This window comes from Tyto alba, unplaced genomic scaffold (assembly GCF_018691265.1).
Source record: "Tyto alba isolate M040663 unplaced genomic scaffold, T.alba_DEE_v4.0 Super-Scaffold_41, whole genome shotgun sequence".
NCBI lineage: Eukaryota > Metazoa > Chordata > Aves > Strigiformes > Tytonidae > Tyto > Tyto alba.
In genome coordinates, this window is record NW_024881317.1 from 16,175,254 (window position 1) to 16,201,499 (window position 26,246).

The 26,246-nt window shown below is 35.5% G+C and overlaps 1 protein-coding gene across 1 annotated transcript in view; it reads right to left on the minus strand.

Annotated features, from left to right (window-relative positions):
• Nucleotides 1-26,246, minus strand: part of ADAM10 (ADAM metallopeptidase domain 10) — a 52,165-nt gene that overhangs the window by 16,577 nt on the left and 9,342 nt on the right. The window contains 4 exon segments of the mRNA XM_042803753.1: nt 111-214; nt 7,031-7,189; nt 9,155-9,273; nt 23,496-23,646. Coding sequence (XP_042659687.1) covers nt 111-214; nt 7,031-7,189; nt 9,155-9,273; nt 23,496-23,646 — 533 coding nt within the window.

Here is a 26,246-nt window from a genome sequence, read left to right on the forward strand (position 1 = left end):
TACAACATTGAGGGATGATGACTTATCAAAAGTAAGAGACACAACATAAAAGAAATAGGAAGTTATTACACTAATTTCTAATCAACATAACCCATTAGCTTGTATTGTACCTCTGTTGTTGGTTCTTCTATACCAGTCATCTGGTACTTCTGCATCCTTTCAAATACTGAATGATCTGCACAACCTCCTTGTGGTCCATATTTATGTGGATATTCTAAAAAGAAGGAGGCCAGGTTGAGTTTTCAAATTCCAAGTACATGTGCAAAATATGACAGTATCACTGCAACTTGCTCAGTTTGTGTCCAATATTGCTCATGTGGTTTGAGGGAAGCATTCTAAGATTCAAGTTTTATGCATCAGTCTTTTTCCATTAAACATTTCTACTAAGATACATTCTTAGTTTTACAAACAGAACAAAGCTGACAATTACTTCTTAAGATTCTATTTTTATAAAAAAGCAAAAGAAAATATGATGAGCTATGTCTAACATAAGAAAGAGAACTATTATTTACACATCTTTACCTATTAGCTTGAACTAACTGCAGCCTTGAAAAAAAAAATGAACTCACAATGGAAAAATGTTAGAGATTGAGTATATTAAAGACTACTTGGCTAAGAGAAAGGGTTTTTTGATTCTACTTGGTAAACTAAAACTAAAAAACCTTGCTAACATGGAGGATTTCATTACTTTATATGTCTTCCATGGAATTTTTGAAAATTCTTTATATTATGCAGCTGAACTATCAACTAAAACTAGTGTCAAACTCAACTCTACAATTCTAGAATTATGAATTTGCTAACAATTTTATTGAAAGTGAAATGCACAATTTCCATTCTGAGAAGTAAACAACACAATTAAGGATAAGAGATCGGTGTGTGTATAATTTAAAATTTACAGATATATTTAAAATTTACAGGCAACACAAGACTGAAAAGAAACATTTTTATCACCTTGCTACAGCTGACCCTTTAAAGGTAAAACTGTAGTAAGATCAGGGTACACATCCATTAAACATGCTGGTGCTACAAACTAGCTCAGTGAGAATACCATACATTTGGCTGCTTGCCAAGGGTAATTCTTTCAGTATTTGTCAATGCAGATCCCATTGTACATGTGAGTGTGCTTCAGATACACATGGTTAGGTTTTGACTGTCAGTACCTATTGCAGATTCATAAGCAACCTGTACTTTCAGAAGCTTCCTCTGAACATGAGAAGTACTAAAGGAAAGGTCTTGCCCCTTCAGTTTCTGTGCAGATTGAATCCCATTATAAACTGGTGCCCCAGTAAGAGATAATGGAATACAGATTATGAGTCACATATGTAAATACTTAAGGAGCCAGTTAGAATCCCAGACTTCTGGAGGAACTAATATTTTCCTATCTTACAGAAGTGTTAATGAACTACTGTTACTAGACCCTTGGAAATTTATTTAATGATTTTCTGCATATTAGTTTCCCACATTTCAGTTTCTAACACCACAGAAATACCATTTTTGAACTGCTGCCTCATCACATTCCTCCCAATATGGTTAGACCTAGCACAGTGACAGAAGAGAGAAAAAGAAAAAAGAATGCTCTTACTGTAAGCCACCTCACCCAATCTTATCAGCAACATAGTGGAACACTAACTTTGCTATAACTAATATTGAACAAAAAGCACTGCTCACTCACTGCTGAGGTCATCTGTACTTTTTGGGATCCTGTTTACTATCACTAGATTGGAGTTAAGAGCAAAGGATTATAGATGTGATCCTTCCCTTCTCCGTCTCTATCACCTTTTTTTCCTCCCACCATAGTATTAAAGAGAAATTTCTACTGTATTTAACTGAATTCTCATTACTCACTACCCAATTTCACATCACCGACCACTTACCTCTGCGACAAAAGCACGTTACACAAGGGCAGAAGTAATGGACATTACCACCTCACCATCAGCACACTTCATCTACATAAAACCATCACAACTTTAAAGCAACTCCTGTAGGTAGTAATGCAGTGCATTACACAAAATAAGCTGTCTTTCCTCTGTATCGTTTCCCAGAGAGGTTAGGAAATCCCTTAATACATACTTAATACTGATTGCCTGCAATTCAAACAAGTATTTCTCACTTCATAAGTAATAATCTAAGTAACAAACACTTAAAAAGTGTGACAGTTAAAATTATAAAGAATTGAACATGAAACTGCAACAGCAATTGCCAAGGTTTTGCATGTGCTAGAAAAGGCAAATCCCCCATGGATAGACTTTAATCCACCCTGCTAAACACAGGAAGCATGTAGTATAGAATAGTTTGCTTTGGAACTATGTCTATCTTACAGAGAAAGTTGCATACAAAGCTTTCTTTTGATAAATGCTGCATTACCCCCAAACCATGAAGGCACCTTTCCTTCTCCATCTCTTGAGACTTCCTATTTCCCCATCCCCTGCAGCAGTTCCATTTCTGGAGCTAGCAGGAACTACGTGGTGTCAGATGACTTGGACAGTTTTGACCGACATCACAGAAGTCTGGTCCATGCTCTTGCGATGCTTCTAAGTGCTTTGAGAGGTACGGCCTTCTGCCAGCTCTTTGGGATCAAGAGCTTCTTAGCCTCTCACTACCATAACCCTGTGAACTGGTCAAGAGAAAATACATGTCTTTATGACGAAATGACTGCTTACAGTGAATGCAGAGTCGAGGGAAAACTAGAAGCCTACTGTCTGTCAGGTCTATAAAAGAAGACTTTAATTACAGGATCAATTCTCTAACTAGAGAAAATCCTCAGGTAAAACAAATACTTTATTTTTTTTTTCTGTATTAGCCAGTTTCCCACTTTCCACTTTCAATTTTTGTACATCCTGACAGAATGGTAAAAAATAATAAACAATAATGTAATACTACTAACAAACCTTAAAAAAAAAAACAACCCAAAGCAAAACCATCTTCTAATTTCATACTTTCTGACAACGATATCTTATTCTAATTAGATAGAATTATCTTGAACTAGATGGCAGACTTTAATTGATGATATACGCAACTACAGATGCTCAAAATAAGAATTTTCATCCTTTTAAAAAAGGTGCTATCTACCACAAAGAGATTCCTGATCACATTAATTTTTTTCTTCTTCTTGTCAGTAAATAATATGATCTGTCAAGCCTTTAGGTTAACTACTTAATGGATACTGGATTTAGGCATCTGGGACAAGGATATAACATCAAACTTCCATTAAAAATGATGGAAGTTCAGTTCATCAACAGCCATAGAGATTGGCTCAATATTAGGAAAAGCTATAGTGTCAGAACAAAATCCAAATTTAAGCAGATACAAAAAAAAAATCCTTATTACAGATTTCATTCTAAGCAGTCTGTCACACTGTGCTCCCATGCTGACTGCCAAGTAGACCTTCATTATTAAATCAACAACCATAATATAAAAAAAAGAAACAAACATCTCACTAATAATACATAGTTTGCAATGGTCTGTTCATTCAGCAGATAGTGCTTTGCAAAATTACAAAATACTTCACTTTCTGTTCTCAGCTGTATAGCTCTTCCAAGACCACAGACAATTAAATAATCACATTCATTTTCCTGAAGGTCTGAACAGGATTTTCCTGTCTACTGTTGATCTGAGGAAATACTGATTTTGTATTTTACAGTATGAATTCAGAGATACATTTGGAACATATATGATTTAAATATCATTCCAGTGAAATCCTAATCCTTAAAGAAAACTTTCAGAAATATTTTAATGAATGTAACAATTTACATCTTTCTAGCACTAAATTATAAAACAGCTTGATCAAGAGCTGTTTAGAAACTAAAATAATTCAACTTGTGTTTCGAGTCATGAATAGAAGGCTGCCTTCCACTGGTCACCACATCCACTGTAGCAGACAAAAGCTGCCTTATAAAGTTGACAGTATAATCCCCATTTAAAAAAAAACACCTTTTGTTTAACTACTGAATAAGGTCTCATTGAGATGCTAATCATACGTTGCATTGTGATTTCTGAAAAGCACTAAAAAGCATATTGTTTCAAAAGGCTGAAACATGGGTGACCAAAAGATATGCCGAATTAAAGCAGACTTCTTCCCCCAGTCTCTTCTGAGTTAGAAACGTGAATATTGTTGTTGCTTTTGTCCTGTGAGAGATACTAGTGGTTTGACTCTATTTCACAAGTGTTAGCTTTAGATTAGAGCAATAACAACAGATTTGTATGCTTGTTTTTATTTTTAAAGCTACTGTAAAGTTTATCTTTTTTTAGTTGTTGTTGGGATTTTTTTTGGAGCTGCAGTTCAATGCAAAAATAGTTCTCATGAAAGGCAAAAAATTTTAGTCTCAAAAGCACTATTCAGAAAGTGACAGATGCAGTTGTATACTTCAGATATTTCAGACCACAGAAATCCTAGAGGCATCTAGGATACCAATAAAAAAAGTTAAACTATACAATCAGAACGCATGCACATCAGACTCTGCATTGACAGCAATCAACAGGAGTGGTACATTTTCAAGTAGTGCTGCTTAGACTTAGCTCCAGGATGGGCTATTTGCAACCATGCTGAGCAAGCAGCAATGTTCACTCACTTGGTGATTTGGAAGCCATACTGTACTGTTGCTTTAATGTGGCTCTCTGGAATAGATCTATACAATCCCCTCTGATAATCTGATTTTGTTTCTAACTGATGATTTTGATGCACTATATTCAAGAGGAAAAACAGTGTAAGCAAACATACGATCACCTGAATAATTAAAATAATTTTTAAAAATACGTATCCTGCTCCCATTCACTTTAACAAGACGTTTATATGAACCAAATTAATCATTAGCTTTTTCCAGCTCTCAAGTGATCCATTTATTCCTCCAACAGAGATCGCTTCTACCAAACAGCAATACTAACTTTCATGAAATCAAATTATTTGCTTCTTCAAGGCCCAGTTTTTTTAGTCACCCAGTACTTACAGCATAAGGAACTGGGACATAAGACAATCTTCTTGCTTGTCTTGACCCTTGGAAACTGGGAAAACCACTGCCTTATATCCCTTTACTTCTCTGCCTCTTTTCTACAACAGGGTTAATAAAACACTTTGTAAAGAAGACAGTGACTTATTTAGAGAAAGTGCTATGTAAGTCGTAGTCCAGTATTCTCACTATCAAGCAGTGAATGAAACTGTTTGGTGAGACCTATAAAACATAAAAAAAATTTAGAAGTATGTGCAAATTATGCACAGAAATGTTGTTATACAAGACATACCTTATGGTTTTACAGCAGACTTTAGTAATTTTTTAATTACTTTTCCCCCACTACTATTCTGTTACAGCAGCAAAGCCTGTAATACTCCAACAGCAGCTAGCAAGGCAAACTGCCTTCTCAGACTTTCACCTGCAACGCCCTGTAGAGCTGAAAATTAAATGCATGCTGCAACTTCTCTTCGAGAATCAAAAGCAGTATATGGAATGCTACCCTATAAAGTTAACTTTATTCACCAATATGGGTCTTGTAAGCACCAAGAAGATACACATATAGTCAAGAAAACAGGTGTAGCTCACAAGGTACGTAAAATTCAATAACTGCATTCATTCAAAAGCTCTTTAAATTGTGCAACTTCTATTTGATTTTAGGTTAGTTATCATATTTACAGAATGGGGTAACAGGAAGGACAAACATATCTGCTAGCTCACAGCAATTTTAACATACTCAAAGACAGCACACATACTGCCACTGAATGTAAAAGAGCGCTGTATTCCAGACGTTTTATTCAATCAGAAAAAAGTAACAAAATTTGTTGAGTTGTCAGCAGAGAAAGATCATTTCTCTTCACTACATTCATGCAAGGGAATTAACCAGAAAGACTATTATGCAATAACCCTGTGGTTTTCACTGGCTTACAGCACAGAGAAAATTATAATACATAAAGCCAAATCACAACCAGAGATTTTCTTCATCTTCCTATTTTTGACATTTCTTTTCCCAATACAGTCTCATTATGATGTACTTTGAAAATTATTTATACATATATCATCATGAGAGTGGTTCAAGTAATTTCTTACAATCTAACCCAAGACTCCTCATCCAATTCCAAGTGAGATTTCAAACTCAAGTCTTCTCGGATTTGTACAATGGCCTGATGGGACAAGTTTTTTAAAAAAGTTACAGTTTAAATTTATTTTTAAGCAAGATTGAAGTCCTACACAAAGTTAGCTTGCAACACACAACTTGTTAGCTTCAATAACCAAAAAGTAATCTTAAAGTGGCTCTCTGCCAACATCTACTTGACAGGATTGAAACTTGGAATCGCAACTTTATCACAGTATTTTGGGGGTTCAGCATAATGTTACTTAAGCATAAAATAAAACTGATTTTTATTACAGCTGAAGAGTGATCATACATAAAAAGGCAGGTGGAGTGCACAAGAACACCGATTCATCAGTTCTGAAGATGTAAGAATATTCCATGATACTTTCTCAATCTTTTGGGCATTTAAAACTAAAGCTGGACTTCTGGGGCTATACTCTTCAAATTCAGGTAGTATTCTCTGTACACTTCCATCAGCTGCTGTGTAAAGTGGGACATACTGGGTGCCAGCACATCTTCTAAAGAGCTTTCTGAAGGCATCTGTGACATACACATGCAGGGGAAGCTTTTATTTCCCACAAGTACTACGTTCACTAGATGTAGTTATATGCTTAGTGACTTGAACTTTAATTATCCTTTATTTTCCAGATCACAGGGAAGAACAATCAATATAGAGCCTTCTGAGAATATAATTTTCAAAAGAAACATGTATCCATTGAGTAGAAAATACACTGTTTATATCACTTAAACCGGACTGCTAAGGATTTCTTAAAATGGCAAAATAAGGAAGACTCACTCTGGTTTGCCATAAATCTCTTTTACACCATAACTGTATATGAATCACTTCAGGACAGAATGATTCACAGTGTCATATGCAAGCTGAAGCCTCATTTGAGGCTTACAAATGGCTTACAGTTTTTGACATTTAATAAAAAAAAGTATTTCATCTGTAGCACAAAATGGAAGTACTCACTGATATCATCTTCATGATAAATGACAGAGTGGAACGGTAGATTTTTGTCCTTAATATATCTCTCCGCTGGCTCAATATAAAAGGTCCCACTGTGGGTTTGGATGAATCCTTCAAATTTTCCATCAATAACAGACCCATGGCTAAGACTTCCCTGCTCACCTGTTAAAGGAAAAAGTGCATTAGTTTTTTTTATACCTTTATAAAAGCTTTCTGTCCTGTGCAAACTTCAAGCATACCCACTACCCAAGCTGTTAAGCAGACAATGCTAAGGCATGGTACTTGCATAATTATCCCAATTGTGCACCAGTTCTCAACTGCTAAAACCCTATATGAATTATACAGTAATAAGATTGCGGATAACAGAGTAAGACATTCTTGAAGAAAGCTTGTGTCTGAATTTTTAAGAGTAAGATTATTCAACAGTAAGACATAAAATTATCCCCAAAATCATAGTATGTTCAATAGCTTCCTAATCAGGTGCATAAATGACATGTTTAAAAAGCATACAATAAAGAATTAAACTCTGTATTTTAAAGCTGCCACAATATACAGCATGTAATCATATATCCAAGTCCTGTCCTTATACATCTATTTGTACAATTATTAAAAAGAAAAATAAAAATCAGACTGCATACTGAACTTTGAAAGCTTTCAAAGGAAGACTTCCCAATATTCAAGACACCTAGTTTTCAAGCATAAGCTCTTAAAACTGTACCTAGGTTTAAATGTGGGGTGAAGTGGATTTGTGTATGAAATGGTCACAATCTTGCAAAAGTACAACTGTCAAGGTTTAAATCATTGACAGTTACAATATGCAGCATCCCCAACAAATCTCTTCCATGAAAAGGATTAAAGATTACTTAAAGACTTTTTATATACTCCTCCAGTGAGACAAGTTCCGAATCACACTACCAAATTACCAGAAGTATACTCATTCTTATCATTAAACAGCACTAATTTCTAATGTACAATTATCAAGAATTTTAGAAAGCTCACACACATTACTGAAATTTGGAAAAGGTATCATGAAGATATGCCATACAATTCTTGAGAGAGCACAAAGAAGCAGAAATAGGCTTTGCAGAACACTAGTTTTAAGACTTTAGTAAGTGATCCCAGATTTACTTACTATATTCTATCAGAATGTGCATTAACATCCTGAACTTATAAGGCACGTATCATTGGAAATTTCAGAGTACTGGGAAGGAAGATCTTGATCTGAATGGATATCAAGAACCAACAGCAAAAGAGTTTATTTATTCAACTCTAACTTTGTTCATGATCTTCATGACAATACAAAGCTGGGTTGAGAAATAATAAAGAGGATTAAAAGAAAATGTAGAGTACACCCAGTGAGTAGATTCATGTAGATCCTCTAATCTCATCCCTCAGCAATAAGGAAAGAACTAAAAGCTTTTCTGAAATAATTTCACAAAATAAGAGAACAATGCAACTAAAGACTCTGCATGCCTTAATAGCCCTCTGACTTACTTAAGTCAACTGGTAAATTGGTCTACCTAGATGCATATAAAGCGCTAAGCATGTATACTTCTTTCTGCAGTTTAAAACAGACACTTCAAGACTGTATGACATTACTAACAGAGGTCTTTGGGAATCAGATTCCTTTCAGAACCAAACAGGCTATGAAGAGAGACAGAGGAAGTCTTAATCCTCTCTCTTTGTCTGCTTTTAATTCCTTAATTCTCCTTCTTTTTAAATCGATTTTATCTTTTGTATTTACTGAAATTGGGTATATTACCCTCAATGATGGTAGCTCTATATTCCTTAAATTCCTTTAAACTAAGAAGAGTATCTGATTCTTTTTTTTAAATTCAAATCGCTTTTCCTTTTTTTTTTTTTTTTAAATGCAAAATTCTGTGAAGAGTATGTTCATAAACAGAGCTGAACTTCAAGTTCTATGGATATGAAAATTATGAGGTAAAATACTTATTTGTTAAGTGCAACACTTATATGAGAATAAGAGCAAAAGGAGTTTAAATGCATAATTAACCTTTATTAATGAAGATAACCTAGTCATACAGATGTTACTTTTCTGCATGTACTATTAAAAATCTCCTGTTTAAAACAACTGCACTTTAATCCATTTTAAAGTTTTGTACTTACCATAAATGTGTCCAGTGTAAATATGGGAGGTATCATATTCAGTTACTTGGTTTGATACTTCTACTTTAAAGTCATCACTAAAAAGAGATGTATCTCTCTTCATTCGAAGGTTGAAGTGTCTAAAGTTAATAAAATAAGATAGTAAATTGGCTGTGAGCTGCAGTTACAAGATCAGTAAGCAAAGTGTTTCTAACCAACATTTTTGTGCAAACAATTTGCAGACCCTGTAAAATTTATCTGCATAAAATGTTTATACTGTGAAAGAATTAAACAATAGCCCAGAAGGACTTTCTTAAGCAAGATTATTTAGATGCTTTTGATACAGGTAGCTAAGTTTACAGGATTTAAACCAGGAAAGAGGGATAGACTTAAACGCATAAAACTAAAATTCTGACTGACTATACACTTGTTCCCATTCCTCCAGAAGACACAGTTGCAGCTTAAGGGAAAAAAACAACTATTTTACTTCACAGCACTGTGAAGCAGAAGAGATAAGAACAAATACCAGCTTATTTTATTTGTATTGCCAACATTTCAGTAATGTAAATTAAATGTAGGTGAGCTAATTATTGTTTCAACTGAAACTCAAAAAATAAGATGGGCAACAGCATTTATTACAAATAATACTTAAATGGTAGTTACATGCACAACTTTGTAAAGAACTCTACTCATTGAATGATCTTGTTCAAATTACAACACTACATTCTTTGATGCAAATCCTACTGCTAATCTTTACATGTAATATATTAGATTTTCTTCATACAAAAAAAAAAGTTTGGTCCAGTGAAGTCAAGCAACATAACCGAAGTGTTTTAAAATGCCTGACATTATAAGAATTCATACCTGTGACAACCATTAGCTTGCTTCAGAATTTCATTTGGTATTCTTTTAAATTTTGTATAAACACCTTGTGCAAATACAGATCAGTGAAGTTGTTGAAACTTCAGTCATTCCAATTTTACTCTTGATTTTCTTCCTATATTTTTCTCTTTCTGCACAATCACGAAATTGAAGGAATATTATAGTTATGTCACCAATTTGTTACACAAAAAGTAACTCTGATAATTTGACTACATCAGTGTCAGTCTCCATCTAAAAAAATGTGACCAGTCTCTTGGTATACACAGTATACTAATGGTAGAGCTGACTTTCCATAGTGAAAGCTAGCATCCAATTGTGCTAATAGCAAAACAACCAAAACAATTAAGTGCCACAGTGTAGATTTGATTAAATCATTACTTTTTACTACAGCTGAAGCACGTAACAAAATATGTCTTCAGTCTTCACTTGCATATTAAATAATATGACACTACAGTTATAAGTATTTTGAAACTATTGTACATTAGGATGTCAAATCCAAGATCAAGGAGAAAAAACCCTGCCTACACTTAAAACCTGGCAAGGGCTCTAGTGACTCATGTTGACTGTTCTCTAATGCAAACACACAAGCTAGTAGTAAGTAGTTATCTACACCCAGATAGAAAGGCATGTTTTATGATAGATAGCTAGTATTTCCAACATCATGTTGAGACTAAAAATAAGAATAATTCTTCAAGTTAGTCTCTTCACTAACTTTGTAAAACTGTCTTTTGGTAACACAGAGGTTCATGAGGATAAGAAGATAACATGAACAAGCAACCCAGAAAAGCACTGTAGGACAGAATGCTACAAGATTATGCAATACATTTTTCTACCAAAAAAAAAATAAATAGTATTTTAAGCAAATTTGTGTGGTGGTTCTGGGCAAAAGTTAGAAATGAACAGGTAGAAAAAAAAATTAAGTCCAGATAATACTTTGGAGAACTTTATTCAAGTACTCCAAGAAGTTCTACTCATTTTGGTTGTAATACACTGCTCCAGGTCTTATAGAGATTTGAACTCCATTTTAATTTGAGCTTTCCCTGTGACTGAGTTCTCCAGAATTACTGAGGATGGATCAGATGCTCTTCAAGTACATCTGAAGTTAGATGGCAAGAGATCCTGGATACTTTAGAATATCTCTTCTCCATTCTCTAATATTTCATAGAAAACTTCTTGCCATAAGGAGTCTGTAATCCTCTGATGAACTGAGGTACCTACCAATCCCAGAAAGAGCATCTATTATAGCCAAAATTACTCTTTGGTGGTGAAAAAAGTAGGCTTTGTTAAAAAAATAATAAAAAAAAAAATCTATATGGCACTTTTCTCTCAGAAGTGAAAAAAAGTTACTTCAAAAAAATTATATTAATGTAAATTTCAAATAAAATTGGGGAGCAATTATTATCTCTGACACTCAACTGCATCAGCAATTTCTTTACCATTTTTAAGTACACTACGTAAGACAGTGCATGTCTTCTCATATACTAATTCCCATATATGTCAGCAGGGTGTGAAACAAGAAATGGACTTTATCTCAGAAAGAAAGTATTTACCAAGTTTAGCCTAAAATAACACCAAGGAGATGAACTAGCCCTAGTCCTCAATTGTGAAGCCATCCAGGGCATCCTTTCCTTAACTGCCAAGTCATCTACGTCCTCATCCTTACAAATTAGTATGACATTCAGCATTGCACTTCTGGACTACCATTGTTGACTATCATCTTTCTATGCTTTAGGGTCAGTTTTGAGTTTTGTCTAGATGGCCTGCGCTACAGGGGCAAGGGGAAGCTCAGTAGAGTCTATTGAAGTTGAAAATGGTTCTTCCTTTTGGGCGGGATACACTTTCATCAATATTACCCTATCTGTCACTTCAAAATGGATGTTTAGAAATTGTATGCACCAAATAAATTTTCACTAGTTTTAAAATTAAGAAGCTCTTATTCTCCTTGCATTCTCCCCTTCTTACTTTCCACATCAGTACATAAGTAACACTATGAATTCTAACCCATGCTGTTAATTATCTATTTATTAATAAAATTAATTCTATTTGCAGGATTAGAGAACTATTTCAAATAAAAACTAACACAGCTGTGTTTTAGTTAAGATAAACTGATCACCTCATAGTATTTTTAAACATGTCTTTTTCTTGGTCATTCAAACATGCTTGAAGGGAACAGGATTATCTGTCTGGACTGTTCACTCTTTTAATAACTAAAAATGAAGTGACAAATGTTTCTTTAGTAGCCCTTCACCAAAAAAATGTTGAGGAAAAGAGAAGCAACTGGGGCAGGGGCTTGGGGGGAGCAGGTAGTGGGAAACAAGCATTTATTAATCTCTGCTTCTAAGAATTAACAGCTTTAATAAATCACCAAACTTTAAACAAGGACAATCATAAAACCCCACATATTACATGAAGCCTACAGTACAGAAAGCAAATTCCACTTTTATATCTAAGCAGAGACATCTTAACGTACTACTTACAAGCATTAGTAAAATTAGCTACACTGAAAAGATGCCTGTTTATAGGTGGGGAGACTCCAAATTGCAATGACTGATTCAAAAAAACGGATAGTCAGCAGGGACCCCCCCCAAAAGTTCATTCAGTATCTCAATCAATATAGAAGTTTTCCAAACGTTTACTGTAAATTTCTTCAAATATAGTATTTCCTCCATTTTCTTCAAAGCTAGTATTTCTTCCTTCTTCTTGAAAGGAATATAAGCTAGTCGCTATCTTTCTTAAAATGATGTGGAAGAGAATGCATTTCGGCTTTCTTCCCTGGCTTAAATCCAGTAACTTCATGAATTCTTCTGAGGACAGAAGACTCTAGCGAAGTTCCACAAATGTGTCTGTATCATTCCTGAATATGGTTTCTAAAACTAGCCACAATGGAAGAAATAAGAAGCTTCAAATATGCCTTTTGATAATTACCGTTTCTACAGCGTGCATGGAGTTCTCTGTGCCAGCACCTACATCAATGTAAACTAAGCTATTCCTTAGCCTAGCTACACACCAAGCAGAGGATTAACTATTTTCAGAAAAATAATGCTGCTTTTATTTACACACTTACTACCTTGCATAAGACATTTCCCAGCAGTAACAGTCTCAAATAGAATTAAACCAACAAGTTTTGATCTTGCTTGTTTGTTACTGCTTCCATCTTACACATAACTGAAAACTGATATAATAACAGCCCATTACTTGGTTACTGTATGGTTTCTCATTTTGTTGAAGACAGAATTTTTGGTAAAACTGTTTATATTGTTATATAATCTGTTTTGATAAAAGACATCTTATTCATGGAAGTACCCTAAAGACTATCAGGAGATAGATTTTTATTTCACTTCAACTTACCTCAGGAAAACTATGTCAGATTTGCAAGTATATGACAGAGCAACTCAATGATAATTAAAGAAAAAAATAGCTCAGAGCACTATGCTTAGCTAAAACCCAGTAGCTTCCCATGGGTTCAAGTTATGTCAATCCTATGCTCTAATCACAGAGCAAGTACTTTAAAAAGAAAAAAGTTGTGCGTATATACTGACAGCACTTGGTAAAATGAACATAAAGTTGTACATGTAAGAGTTAATGCTTAAACTATTATTCCATTTCTTTTTACTATGTGTTACCTTCTAAGATCAGTAATTTTTCCATGATGGAATGTCCAATGTATTGGGACACTGATAGCAAGTCTGTAGACTTCCAAAACTGGCAAAACCAGCTATTACCAGTGGTACGCAAAAGGACACTTGGTGCTTTCCCTTTCCTACCTCTTCTCAGTCAAATTCCTATAACCAGTGGCACCCTGAGCAGGCAGAATCACTCAGTGACCAGATGAAATTTAAAAAAGAGGAAAAAAGGCAAAAAGGGGATGGAAGAGTTACTCCAGAGTTGGAAGAAGTGTCTGGGAAGAGGAAACAGAGGGCGATGGTTTGTTAGCAGTATGGAATGTGACTCTAGTACAAGGACAGTCCATTTAGGTTCGTACTCTTCCTCTCAGTAGGAACCAGAAGAATCTTTGCAGCTGTGCCTCCATGAGCCTCCTCACAAGTGAGGATCCAGAAGATACTACCCTTCTTGAGGTGCAAGTCTTTTATCCTTACTTTTCTCATTTAAGAACTGAAAGACTGTTCTGAAAAATGGAATGGGGCCTATAATTGGAAGGCGAGAATAATTTGAGCACTTCTTTCTGACGGCTTCCACATGAGACATCCCAAAATCTAAACTCGGTTCTCACTGACTGTCATTCTAATTCCCACCGACTCATTCTAACCCTGAACTGTATTAAATATAAGACAGCTTAACAACTTAATAGTGGGTTTAAACTAGTCACAAGCTAAGTCCATCACATTTATGGACATTTTTATTTTTTATGCTGTTTTCATTTACTATTAAATCCACACAACATACTCCATCATCATTTAATTGACAATTCACGTGGTCCTGCTACTGACACTAAAGAAAACACATCTTTGAGACAGCACATGATAGCTCTCCAAGTTTTTCATTCTTTCTTCTATCCACTTACATGCAGATAGAAGGTATCAACCTCTAGTATGTATCTAAAAACCAATCTCTACAGCATTGCCATGCTCAGCAATTCCAGCTAGAATGCTTACAGCCAATGTTTGTTTTCCATCAACATCTCTAAAGTGGCACCTGTGATTGTTCAGAGATTTCTTTCCTGACCTTCAGAAGGCAGACTTGTTAAGCTTGTTATTCTAGAACACAACTGAGGATGTAGCCTACATCCTAAACAATTTGCCACTGATGATTTTTGATATACATAACTGCAAACACACAAGCTAGCTCAGATAACAGAAAACATCCAAGTATCATAACAAATAGCTACATGTTGGCTAATTTACACTCTAAGAAAGTCAGTCAAATTTCTGTCCTGAAGAGTATGGTGTACAGATTTTAAGTGCAGAATAGTCTTTACCCAGGGTTGATTTTTTTTTTTCTCCTTTCAGTAAGACTTCTTTGGGAAGTTAAGTGCAGATTCTGCCCCTTGGCTTCCTGTTTATCCAAAATAACCTTCCCAATTCTATTTACATAAAGTTGAATGTTTATATGCAGTGACATGTTCTAACATAATTCAAAAACATAAGATCAAAAAAGAAAACAGGTAAAGATGTACTAGAATAAATCAAAGTTACTACATTAATTCAAACTAAGAAACCAGTTTAGAAAGATGCTTAGTGAAACAGACATAGAAATCTGCTAGCTGATAATATGGAGCACATAGCTCAAGTACTTTGATTTACATCTACTGCTTTCCATTTTAAGAACATAGCTATGACTACTGAAGTTTGCTGGCCAAGGAGCAAATTTCTAAAGCATTAATACCAATTTGAGTGGTATGGCTGGGAAACCCTGTTCCTCAGCTGGGCAGTCTCACCAGTCTGATGCCACTGTACCAGGTGTTCCCTAGACAAACCTGAGTGAAACACTAAATGCCTTCTTTCCTTAGGGCTACTACACATATTCCAGCTCACTGTTTTTAAACTCATAAAACGCAAGACATTTAACCCATAGATCCAGCCTCAAAAATATTTTTTAGCTTAATTTTATTTAAAAAATTAGTAAGGACTCAGGTCCCTGCTTCCCAATTCTCTGAAAGATAAAATTGCTTTACCCACAAATAGGGTGGTTTGTTTTGTTTGTTGGTTGTATTTTTTTTTTTTTTTTTTAACACAAAATGGCAAGTGAGGCAGGATCCATGGGTCTCTTGCCTGGCAAATTATTTGTCAAGGTATGTAACTTAAAAGGTACAATAGATCAGGAATAGATCGAGGATGACTGAAGAATGGTCACAGAGCACTGAATAAAGTTGAAAAGACTACAGTAAGAAATAAGGAGAGTTTTTTTTTTTTTAATTTTAAAATTCATGACAGCCTAAAATGAGGTGTAATGTAACCCCCTTCATTTAGTAAAATTTCTGGAAATAATTCACATAACTCTCACAAGAAGCCAACCAGTCAGTCCTATTTTGTGACCACTAAAACAACCTATTTAAGAAGTTAGTCTGTTCAAGAGGATGTTTAAGTGCACATGGAACCAAGAAACAGACACAACAATTTTTCAGATTAATTCAGTAACAGTGAATCTGCTTTATGTTCTGACAGACTCACAGAACATAGAAGACAAAGCCATTTTATGAACTGAGTACTATGTTGCATGCACAATTACAGAAGTACTTAAAAGTAAATTAAATACCATTAAAAAAATATATAGTGTTTAATAAAAAACAGAAGGTGACAATACAAAGTCCTCTTTAATCCCAGAGTAACTCGCTTGGTTACTTCAGTCCATCTCAGACAGCATGGCTGCATGTTCAGAATGTTACCTTTGAAATTCAACATATCACATACAATTTCTGTGCAGGCAGCCTCCTCCTTTTTCATAACCTGATAAAATATAGTCAACAACTATCTTATTTAAACACAAACATATAACAGCTCTGAATAATGAAGGCAATACAAAGGATTACAGATTACTATAGAACCAAGAACAAAAAACTTCTCATACTTAAGAACTCTGAAATTTTGTGGTCTATTCCTGCCATTCATGACTGTACCAGAAAGCTCAACTAATGTATGACTGACAGCTGTTCAAAATAATTAATAAGATACTTGCACAGAAAATCAATGTTAAAGCCAATCATCAAACACTGCTTCACAACTGTGCCTTGCCAAATGGTGCAGTGAGCACAGATTAAGACCCAAAGCCACACAATGTCACAACATGCAAGCTCTCATTGTTCTAAAAGCATCTCTGCTCAATGCAAAACACTGTAAAAGGCTGTAGAATATTTAAGCAGCAAACATTTTTTAACTTTATTCCAAACTGGGTAATAGTTAAAGCATTTTTGCCTAACAGCTGAATCACATGTTCACTCTGAAACATATGATAGCTTTACACAGTATTTTTTTAATAATAAGGACGTTATAGAAACTTTGCTCATTAACTACAGGAAAAACCCAGGTTATATGCAGTACCCTACTAGTAGCAGTACTGAGACTGATACAGTTTTTTTTCCAGCTGTTTATTGATCACACACTACCCTTAGCACTTTGACATAATCAGGCAAAACAACCTCAAGTGGAAGCTTGCCTTACAGCATCTTCCTGACTCCTGACACCCAGTGTCACTTTTGAAAGCTCTGACAGGCACTTTACATGTCAAGTTATTTGAAGTAGTAATGACCAAACCTTGGTACCCACTGGACTTGCCACATTAGGCATATGCATACTATTTAGCCTTTTTATAGAGAATCATGAAGACATAAATTCTTCTCCCTCCTTCCTTTCCCATACAAACCCAAGAATGATAGGATAAGATTATTCTCAATTCCCTCCCCTCCAAAATCCACCTGTTGTAGTTCTGAAGTTACATAGGATGAATGCACGCTCTTGTGGATACATGGAGGTATGTCCTTGTAACGCAGGAGGGTAAGCAAGAACATTCCAGTGAATAAGAAAACAAGAGAAGGAAAAGGTCTAATGGTCACCATGGATCACTACAAATGACCAGTATCATGGATTTTTAAGGCAGTGAAAGCAAAGGTTGTGTTTCATTATTAATTAGAAGGCATTCAAGTTTCTGACTATCATAGTGCAAACCTCTACAAGCACTTATGCAGACTGATCTGAAAATATGATATATAGTCCCTTACATTTTGGAGAACAAAAGAAAGTAAGTACTTTTGAGTCCAGGTGAACTGTATAAGGTGTTAGAGGCTGAAGAATAGGTTATTCCAGTTGCAGCAACTGACATAATCATCTAATATTTATATTATTTTAACACTATATTGAACTAGTTTTTAAGTTCTGAATATGTTGGTCTAAAAGAATCTAGATTTAGCAGCCATGATGTGTAAGCCCAAATTAAAACATGGAGAAGCTTTTTTATTACTGAAGCCCATATTTTTAAACTATCTCAGGTTTTACAGAAAAACCTAACAATAATCAACAAGTAAATGCTTTAATATTCACAAGCATAACCATATGAAAGGTCTTTTTATTTGAATGGCTTACGAAGAAGTGATGCTGCAAGCATTTCCAGTAACAGTTTTCCTATTGTAAGGATCACACACAGGCAATATATTCCAACAAAATGTTTGAACAACTTACAGTTCTTTTTTTCTTTTAAATTAATTTTTAGGTAAAAAGCTAAGGAAAACTGTAGCTAAATTGCAAAACATCTGAAAAGTTCTCAATGTATCTTTTAACTTAGTAATAAGCAGGTGTTACGTTGTGCTGGGTTTGTGTGAGTGGCAGAGTTTTTGGCAGCAGAGGAGGGGGCTACAGAGGTGGCCCCTGTAAGAAGCTTCTCGAAGCTCCTTCCGCTCCAAGTCAGACCTGCCTCTGGCCAAGGCTGAGCCAATCAGTCATGGTGGAGGACCCCACACCATCTCAGGTGACTGCGTCTGAAGAAGGCCAGGACTCTGTGGGAAGAAAAAGCCCCCACTACTGTAGTTCAATGCTGGGAGGACCGCAGCATGCAGGGGTGACCCACACCGGAGTAACTAAGGAAATGCTGCAGCCTATGGGAAGGACACGTTGGAGAAAGTTTGTGGAAGACTGTCTCCCATGTGAGGGGAACCACACTGGAACAAGGGAATAATGAGAGGAGTCACCTCCCGACCCAGAGGAGGAAGGAGCAGCAGGACTAACTGCACCCCCTCATCCTCTGTGCCGCTGTGGGGAGGAGGTACAGATATCGGGAGCAAAGCTGAGCCCAGGAAGAATGGAGGGTGGGGGGAAGGTGTTTAAAATGTGCTAATGCTTCTCAGTATCCTATTCTGTCTCTTAAATGTTGTTGTTAATGTCTGAATTAAATTTATGTTCCTTTTTTCTTCCTCTAAGCAGTCTGGTTTTTGCCCATGACCATAATGGGTGAGTCATCTCTCCCTGTCCTTATCTCAATCCCTGAGCCTTTTGCTTTATTTTCTCCTTTCCAGCACTGGGAGGGCAAGGGGAGAGTGAGCAGCTGCATGGTGCTCAGTTGCCCTCTGAGCTCAAAACATGCTCAAGTACCAGTTGAAAATTCAGCTGTTCGCTCAAGTTGTGTAGGCAACTTTCCCAATCAAGAGTCATCGGCTAATCCAGGAAAAAGACTGGAAGTAGGTGTGGATGGGTGATTAACAGAACAATTTAAGAAAAAAGATTAGAAAGCATAAGTTATTAGGAATGCATTAAATAGGTTGACTGGCAGTACATATCAACACTACATAGATGTAGTTCCTTTATTCTTCTGAATGCATCTGGGTCTCAGGAATTCAGAGTTTTGTCATTAGGTAAAAAGACATAGTTCAGAGAATATCACATCAGGCAAGTCGTTCAAGCTCTGTCCTCAAAATGAAATCACTATGAAGTATCCAGCATATTTCTGACATTCTGGATTTGTTAGGAATTCAGTTTAAGATATTCTACAATTGAAATATTGCAAATGTTTATACTGAAAAAGTGAAGACAACATCTTTCCAACTTCTCTGTATGGGAAGGGTTGTGCTCAGTAAATGAACAAACGCAAGTATACATTTTGTGGCTAAGTCAAAACTGGATATAAAATGTAATGTCACTTTTAGTGATGTCCCAACTTAATTTTCAAAACTACTGACATACCTTGACACACAAAAGAAAGTTATGCCATATTAAATTCCTCCACTGCATCTCAAGCTGGTGCCAAAGGTATTGCTCTTCTATGAATCATTCCAAGTATATTTTTTGTGGAAAGTTGTTTTGTTTTAGTTTTATTTTGTTTATTTTTTTGGGGGGGGTGGGGGGGTGGAGGAAGGGGTTGTATGGTAGGTTAAAAAGCTACTGTTCAAAAGCTAATATTAAAACTGTGCATTCATTATCCTTCCCTGGACTCAAAAGGGCACCTTAAATAAACTCACACTAAAACACTCAAGCGGGTAGAAGAGCTATAATACATAACCAGGACTGTTTTAAAACTTCCTATTCCTTCCAATTTGAAACATTTTGGAAATAAGCACATTTTGCACCACTGGTGAAGCAATAATTTCAACTCATCTAAACTACATAGTTTACGATTCAAAAGAATTAATAGGTTTCCACAACTTAGTTTTATTATGTCTGCCATAAGAAGCTGTATTTTGGATTACCCAACAGCAAAAGTTTTGCAAAATTTATGTTCTTAACAGTAGATCGTGTAGCATTTAACTTTCAGATGAAAGCTAAATAAGGCAGGGTTTCTCAGTGATGACATGCTATACACCCATTTGTAGAACTACTGAGTCTGGTGTGAAGAAAGGTAGCTTTGGGTTTAATTTCATCGTTATAGTATCTATTTCATTATTACAGTGTTATTATAGCCCATGGTTAAGTGGTTACTTTAACTTGGTATAAATATATAATGTTTAAATTTTTTATTTTTACATTTTTCATCAAAAAGGTACTATAAAACACAGTTCTTAAATCCAAACAGTCTACCAAAAAGAACAGATACTACTTACACAATCAAAATACTTCTAGCTGCCAGCTGTTTTCTGGACAATGAAACTCTGTGTTTGAGGAATGCTGATCTGGCATATGTCAGCATGACCACTGAAAAGGGTAGTATTGCATCTTCCCTCTCACGACTTCTGCTTATTTCTGCACCCTTTCTTCCTCCTTCTATACTGAATTGAACAACAAATTAATCTGGCTGAAAAATAACAAGTCAAATCACTCTCCAATCTTGACATGCCATCTGACCAACAGGTGCTTCCTCTGGCACAAATGTAAAGATTAAGTTTAAAGTTCAAACTGGTGCCAGAGATACAGCACAAAAACTGTTGTGGTCCAGCTAGCTTCAGTTGCTGTTTCCAGCAGTGAATGGCAGTAAATATTAGCACAGCTTTTCCATTGTTTCCTGGCTACAGAAGACAGCCATTTAATCAGAAGCCAACTCAAACCAGAAGATTATGATTTCAGTACTCCTAAGGAGCAGCTGTTTAGTATCTTTATTAAATTAAGAATATGCAAGTTGGACAGCTGTATGCCAATAAACCACTACACCTGGACAAAGTCTTAACTAACCATTTGGCATAATTCAGAAAATCAGGTTTAAATTGTCAGAATCTCAAATGTCATGCTGACTGACTGCCTTTAAGTTTCATCACCTGTATTTAAATAAAACCGCACTTTAAGAGTCCATGGGCTAAACCTAAATGGTTTAAGCATTTTGGAAAAGCTTTATTTCCTACCTTAGCACAAAGTAATTAGAATATCTGATAGAAAGATTTTAATGTTGTCATTTTCAGTGATGGCAGACATCACTTAGTTATCCACAATAATCTAACTGTAACTTCAAAGAGGCAATCCTATTTATACAGTTCTTCAAACTGCTACACACCTTCAAAGCTACTAAATAAACTGTATAAAGCAAAACACAATTCACTTGACCCTTCCTAATCCATATTTAAAGACAAATGAAAATATTTTGTAAGAACACACTCAGACCAATTAACAGGAATTTGTGGACTAAATTTATAGCCTGTCAACTACCCTTTCCTTGGCAAGAAGTTTTAGATGTGTCACAGGAAACTACCAAAATCCTAAATTACGGACTGGTTTGACCTTATGGTAAGTTTCCATTCAGCCTTCTCAATTAATGATGGATTTGTGCCTCGGAGCTCAGGGATTTAGAATCAATTCCATATATAAACACCAACACTTTTCTTCATGAGTAATAGTAGCTGTTATCAAAATCTTTATAAAGTCTAGTGTGACTAAGATCCATGAATTCGGAGATTAAATCTTTTTTAGACCTCGTTATTGTAGGTACAGTTAAAATTTTTATACAATAAGGACTTTCAGCCTACTTTAACACAGATACAATGCACAAGCTGAGCTAACAGCTCTATTTTAGAAAAGAGTATTATCGGATATTTACCAATGAGAAGATCAACATGCTCAAGTGGACTGAAATGTGGACTGCTCCCAGACAGAATGGTCTTATCCTCCCTCCATCACCTCTTCAAATCATACTAATTATTTTTTTTGCCAAATACTTTTCAGCTGGATTAGTTCCCAGATCCTATTCCTTACATGGGTTTAAGACTACTAGTGCTAGTCTAAAGATGATGCTGGGAATGCGGTCAGGCTTGTTCCTCTCTGCAGTAGTCCACACTGGTAAACCTAAATTAACCATGAGCATGCAGCTTAAGAGTGGCAGCATTAGACTGAAACTAAACTTCACTGTCTTGCAACCTTGCTGTAGATTTAATTTAAAATTAGAGAGGTTTACATTATGAGAAGCCACTGAAACATTCTACTTTGCAGTCTTGTTTAGCAGAACAATTTAACAGTAAAGACTAGAGATTGTCTGTGAAGCGACAGCAGCAATATGACTCTCCTTCAAATAATAAACTTCCCTGGACTGAAAATCATACCCATAAATGTGGTTTTAAGGACAGGACTTCAAATTCAGGATTTGGGTTGCAGTCATACAGCAGTTACAAATACAACCCTAATGCTAACCTTTTGGGAGCATGCACTGAAGTTCAGCCATTACGCCACACACCTCCAGCCGCAACACTTAATTCCCTGAAGAAATTACAAGCTGGCACAGAAGCAGAACACTTACTCATAAAAAAATATTCCAAACACAGATTCAGAAGACCTGGTTTTACCTTTGCTCTGTCAAGCTTCTTGAATTTCTACATATGGCTAGCAATTATTTGTCAAGTTTTAATTACTTAAACTGTAACTGAAATAATTAAAAAAGCAAGGCCATTACATATTCCTAAATTATATTAAGGCAGTAGTGTTGCAAAGGAGCGAGTCAAAGAAACAAAGATACAGACATAAATATTTTAAACTTTCTTCCAGTTTCTCCTCAGTTATATAAAAAGCATGCAATTCTAAGTACAAAGAGATCTTAAGTGAAACCTACAAATTATACTTCAGTTGTTCACACTGAATATCTAACTTCTGTACTGGATCTTACAATCACATGTTAAATGCAAGGCAAAGCAAATCTTGTAACAGCAACTATGTTTTCCCCGTGTCAAATAATTACTAAATTCCACAATAGCACAGAAAACAGATGACACCCTTACATATGAAACAAAACACTTTTTTTGGCTTATTTCTTAGCTTCAAATGCAACCTGAAATTTACTTTTTTCTCAACTAAATCTCCTCAGGCAGTTTGGCATAATTTTTGCAGAAAAATATGCCAAATCTGCATTATAAACTCAAACAACTAACATTTTGTTTCCAGTATGATTCCACTGCTTAAACTTCAAAGTGCATTACTAGTTACAACCAGAAGTTTGAATGAGTGATTACAAGCAACTATTTCACTTGCACCGGACATCAGAGTAAATACTTCACAGAAACTCTAAGTACTGCATTTTAGTGTATTCAAGCTAACATTAGTTTGATGACTATTTCACTTTTACATTTCACTATAATTAAAACACATATGTGAATAAAATACCTAAAACAAATACCTTTAAAAAGATCACTAACCTTCCATGAGCATGAAAATCCAGGCGCAAGAACTGTTCTTCATGCGACACTGCTCTTTTGGCACGCTGGTGTTTTTGGTGTAACAAATCCACATCGTAAGACAATCCTTCATAATGTCTAATGTACTTATTTAGAGGATTTCCATACTGGCCTGAAAAGAGAAAAATGTAAGGTTTAGCATATCTGAGAAATTACTAAGGTTACGATCACACTACCAGGTAAGGCAGATCTGTGGTACGAAACAGTTGCTGATGAGGACGCAACTTCCACATAAAATGCATTTTAGCTTTCTTTTTTCTCCCTTGTACACTTCAGATTCATTCTACACTGGTCCCACAGACTGATGCACGCTTACAGTAAAGAGTGCGCTAGGTGGACCTTGCACGGCATCTTGCACTTCAATTGCAATCAAGATGACTATAGTTCATTTAGTTCAAAACTACTGCACAATGCAAACTACATCATTGTAGACAAGAATGCTTGAGAGATGTTTCAGAAAGGCATTTCTGATCCAAACTCAGTAAGTGCAACAGGTGAACTTCTTTCTTCTGATTCCCTAGAAGAACTGCACTTCTAGTTTCACTCTGCACTCATGACACTGAAGTATCTGCTCAGAATGTTTATATTCCACATTACAAATATCCAGAAAATTAAGAACAAATCATGCCACCTAGCAACAGAACATTCTGCATCCCATGGAAAAGCTTTTATTAAAGATGTTCAAAGACAGATTCAGTTTAGTCCATTTTGGACACCTCCTTCTAAGGTAGTATTTCTGAATCACATTAAGAGTGCATGACAGAAAACGAGGAAAGATTTTGGTCCTCCCATCCTAATGGAGGAAGGGACATGCAGAACTGATCAGCGGCACTAGTGTTTGAGAGCTCTTCATAGATCTACAATATTCAAAGAAAGGACCACCATATCAGCTCTGTATTTACACTAGACATTTTATTATAACACAGTATTTTTCACTCCAAAGTTAGCATTAGTAGGTCAGTAACAGGCTACAAAACTCCTTGTGCTGCCCAGACACCTGCCATATATACTGACAAGATGTACTTTTGCCTACTGAACAGCCTACAGGCCAGTAACTGTAAGAACCAAAACCGTAAAGAAGTTAACATAGCATTATTTTCCTCCAGACAAGGAGCCACTATATGCATTACAGGCTTTTGATTACTTCCTCGTTTGGTCACTTCTTCTGAATAAGTACACAGTTTCCAGCAAGGATTCACCCTCTTATTAGTTAATATATACTAAGAAATCATTGAAATGTATGCACAATAAATTAACAGCACAGCACATATTTCACGAGAAGTGTATTCTCACATCCTGACCACCACCAAGGTCTCCATCCCCTGCCTCTATACATTCAACACTGATACTCTTCACAAGTCTTACCACACTTTGATATCAAACACCAGCACTACAATACTATACATGAAAAATATTTCATCTACCTGCCAAAAGTAAACACAGATGTTGTGGAAGGAATAATTAAGACAAAGTGATTCAGTAAACCAGAGACCAAGAGACAGATGTTCCAACAGTAGAAAATAATGTGAAGAAATAGAAAAAACAAAGCAAAACACAACTTGTAGAGCAAACCAGTGTGTCTGTGCAATGGAGGTAGTGTACATAGTATGCTTTCAATACACAGTGAAAACTAGTTTTTAAACAGTTTCTATTTAAAATATCCAATCATAGATAATTAATTTAGATGCCTATATCTAGAATCTACAGTCAAGACTGAGATAATTTCAGTGGTTCTGGTTTCAAAGCCAGGTTATATATGACCCACATAATGTCATGATTCTTGATGTACTAAACATTAAAGGCAGCAAAGAATTAAAGACATTAAGTGATGTATAATGTTTCAAAACTCAGAGGCGTAAACGCATGTCTTGATATATAACTTATGAGTAGCTAACATGAAAACATTCACTCTGAAACAAAGCCTTGCAGTGTTTTCCTATACACTGTACGCAACAAACATACAATCATTTTCTCTCGTAACTCCATAGAAGCAAGCATTTCTGAAGAACAAATAAACTATTACAGAAACTACTTTGCATATCAAATCACTAAAAGGTAAGCATCATATCTTACACAGTGTTATTATGCAAAAAGTAAAGTTTTCTTTTAAGCAGCCTGTGACAGCAATATATTGCCAAATGTATTTGTAGAAGAAATGTTTCAGCACTGCCAATGTTTAGTAAAAAATACTATACAAGTTCTTCCCTACACAATCTTTTTGATAAAGCATATTTCAAAGCTTTAGGAGGTGTTTCAGTGAACTGTATGTTTTTTATTGAAACCAGTTGGTCCTTTTTAGTTTGCTGAGATGCAGTGTGATGATACAAACTGAGAGCAGTAAATATATCATCATTTTTACCAGCTGTAACACATCATCTTTCACAAAAATGACACAGAAATTCAACTGTCAACCACTTCATTTATGAGGAGATAGACCTGACATAAAACCTGAGCTGCCTATTGAAAGCTGTGGTATACAAACACAATCTTGTCCACATTGAGAATAGGAAACGACAATATAAAACATGCAAGCTGCTGGTTTTCCAGTTCCAGGTTGAACCAGTAATCTTCAAAGATTACCTCATGAAGAGTAAGATTTGTTTTCATATCACAGAAACTGCATTTCATAGTACTTACTACTACATTCTGAAGGTTGTGCAAGCACAGTCAATGGTATAACATTACGCATCAGTTTCTGCTTCAAGGATGTAT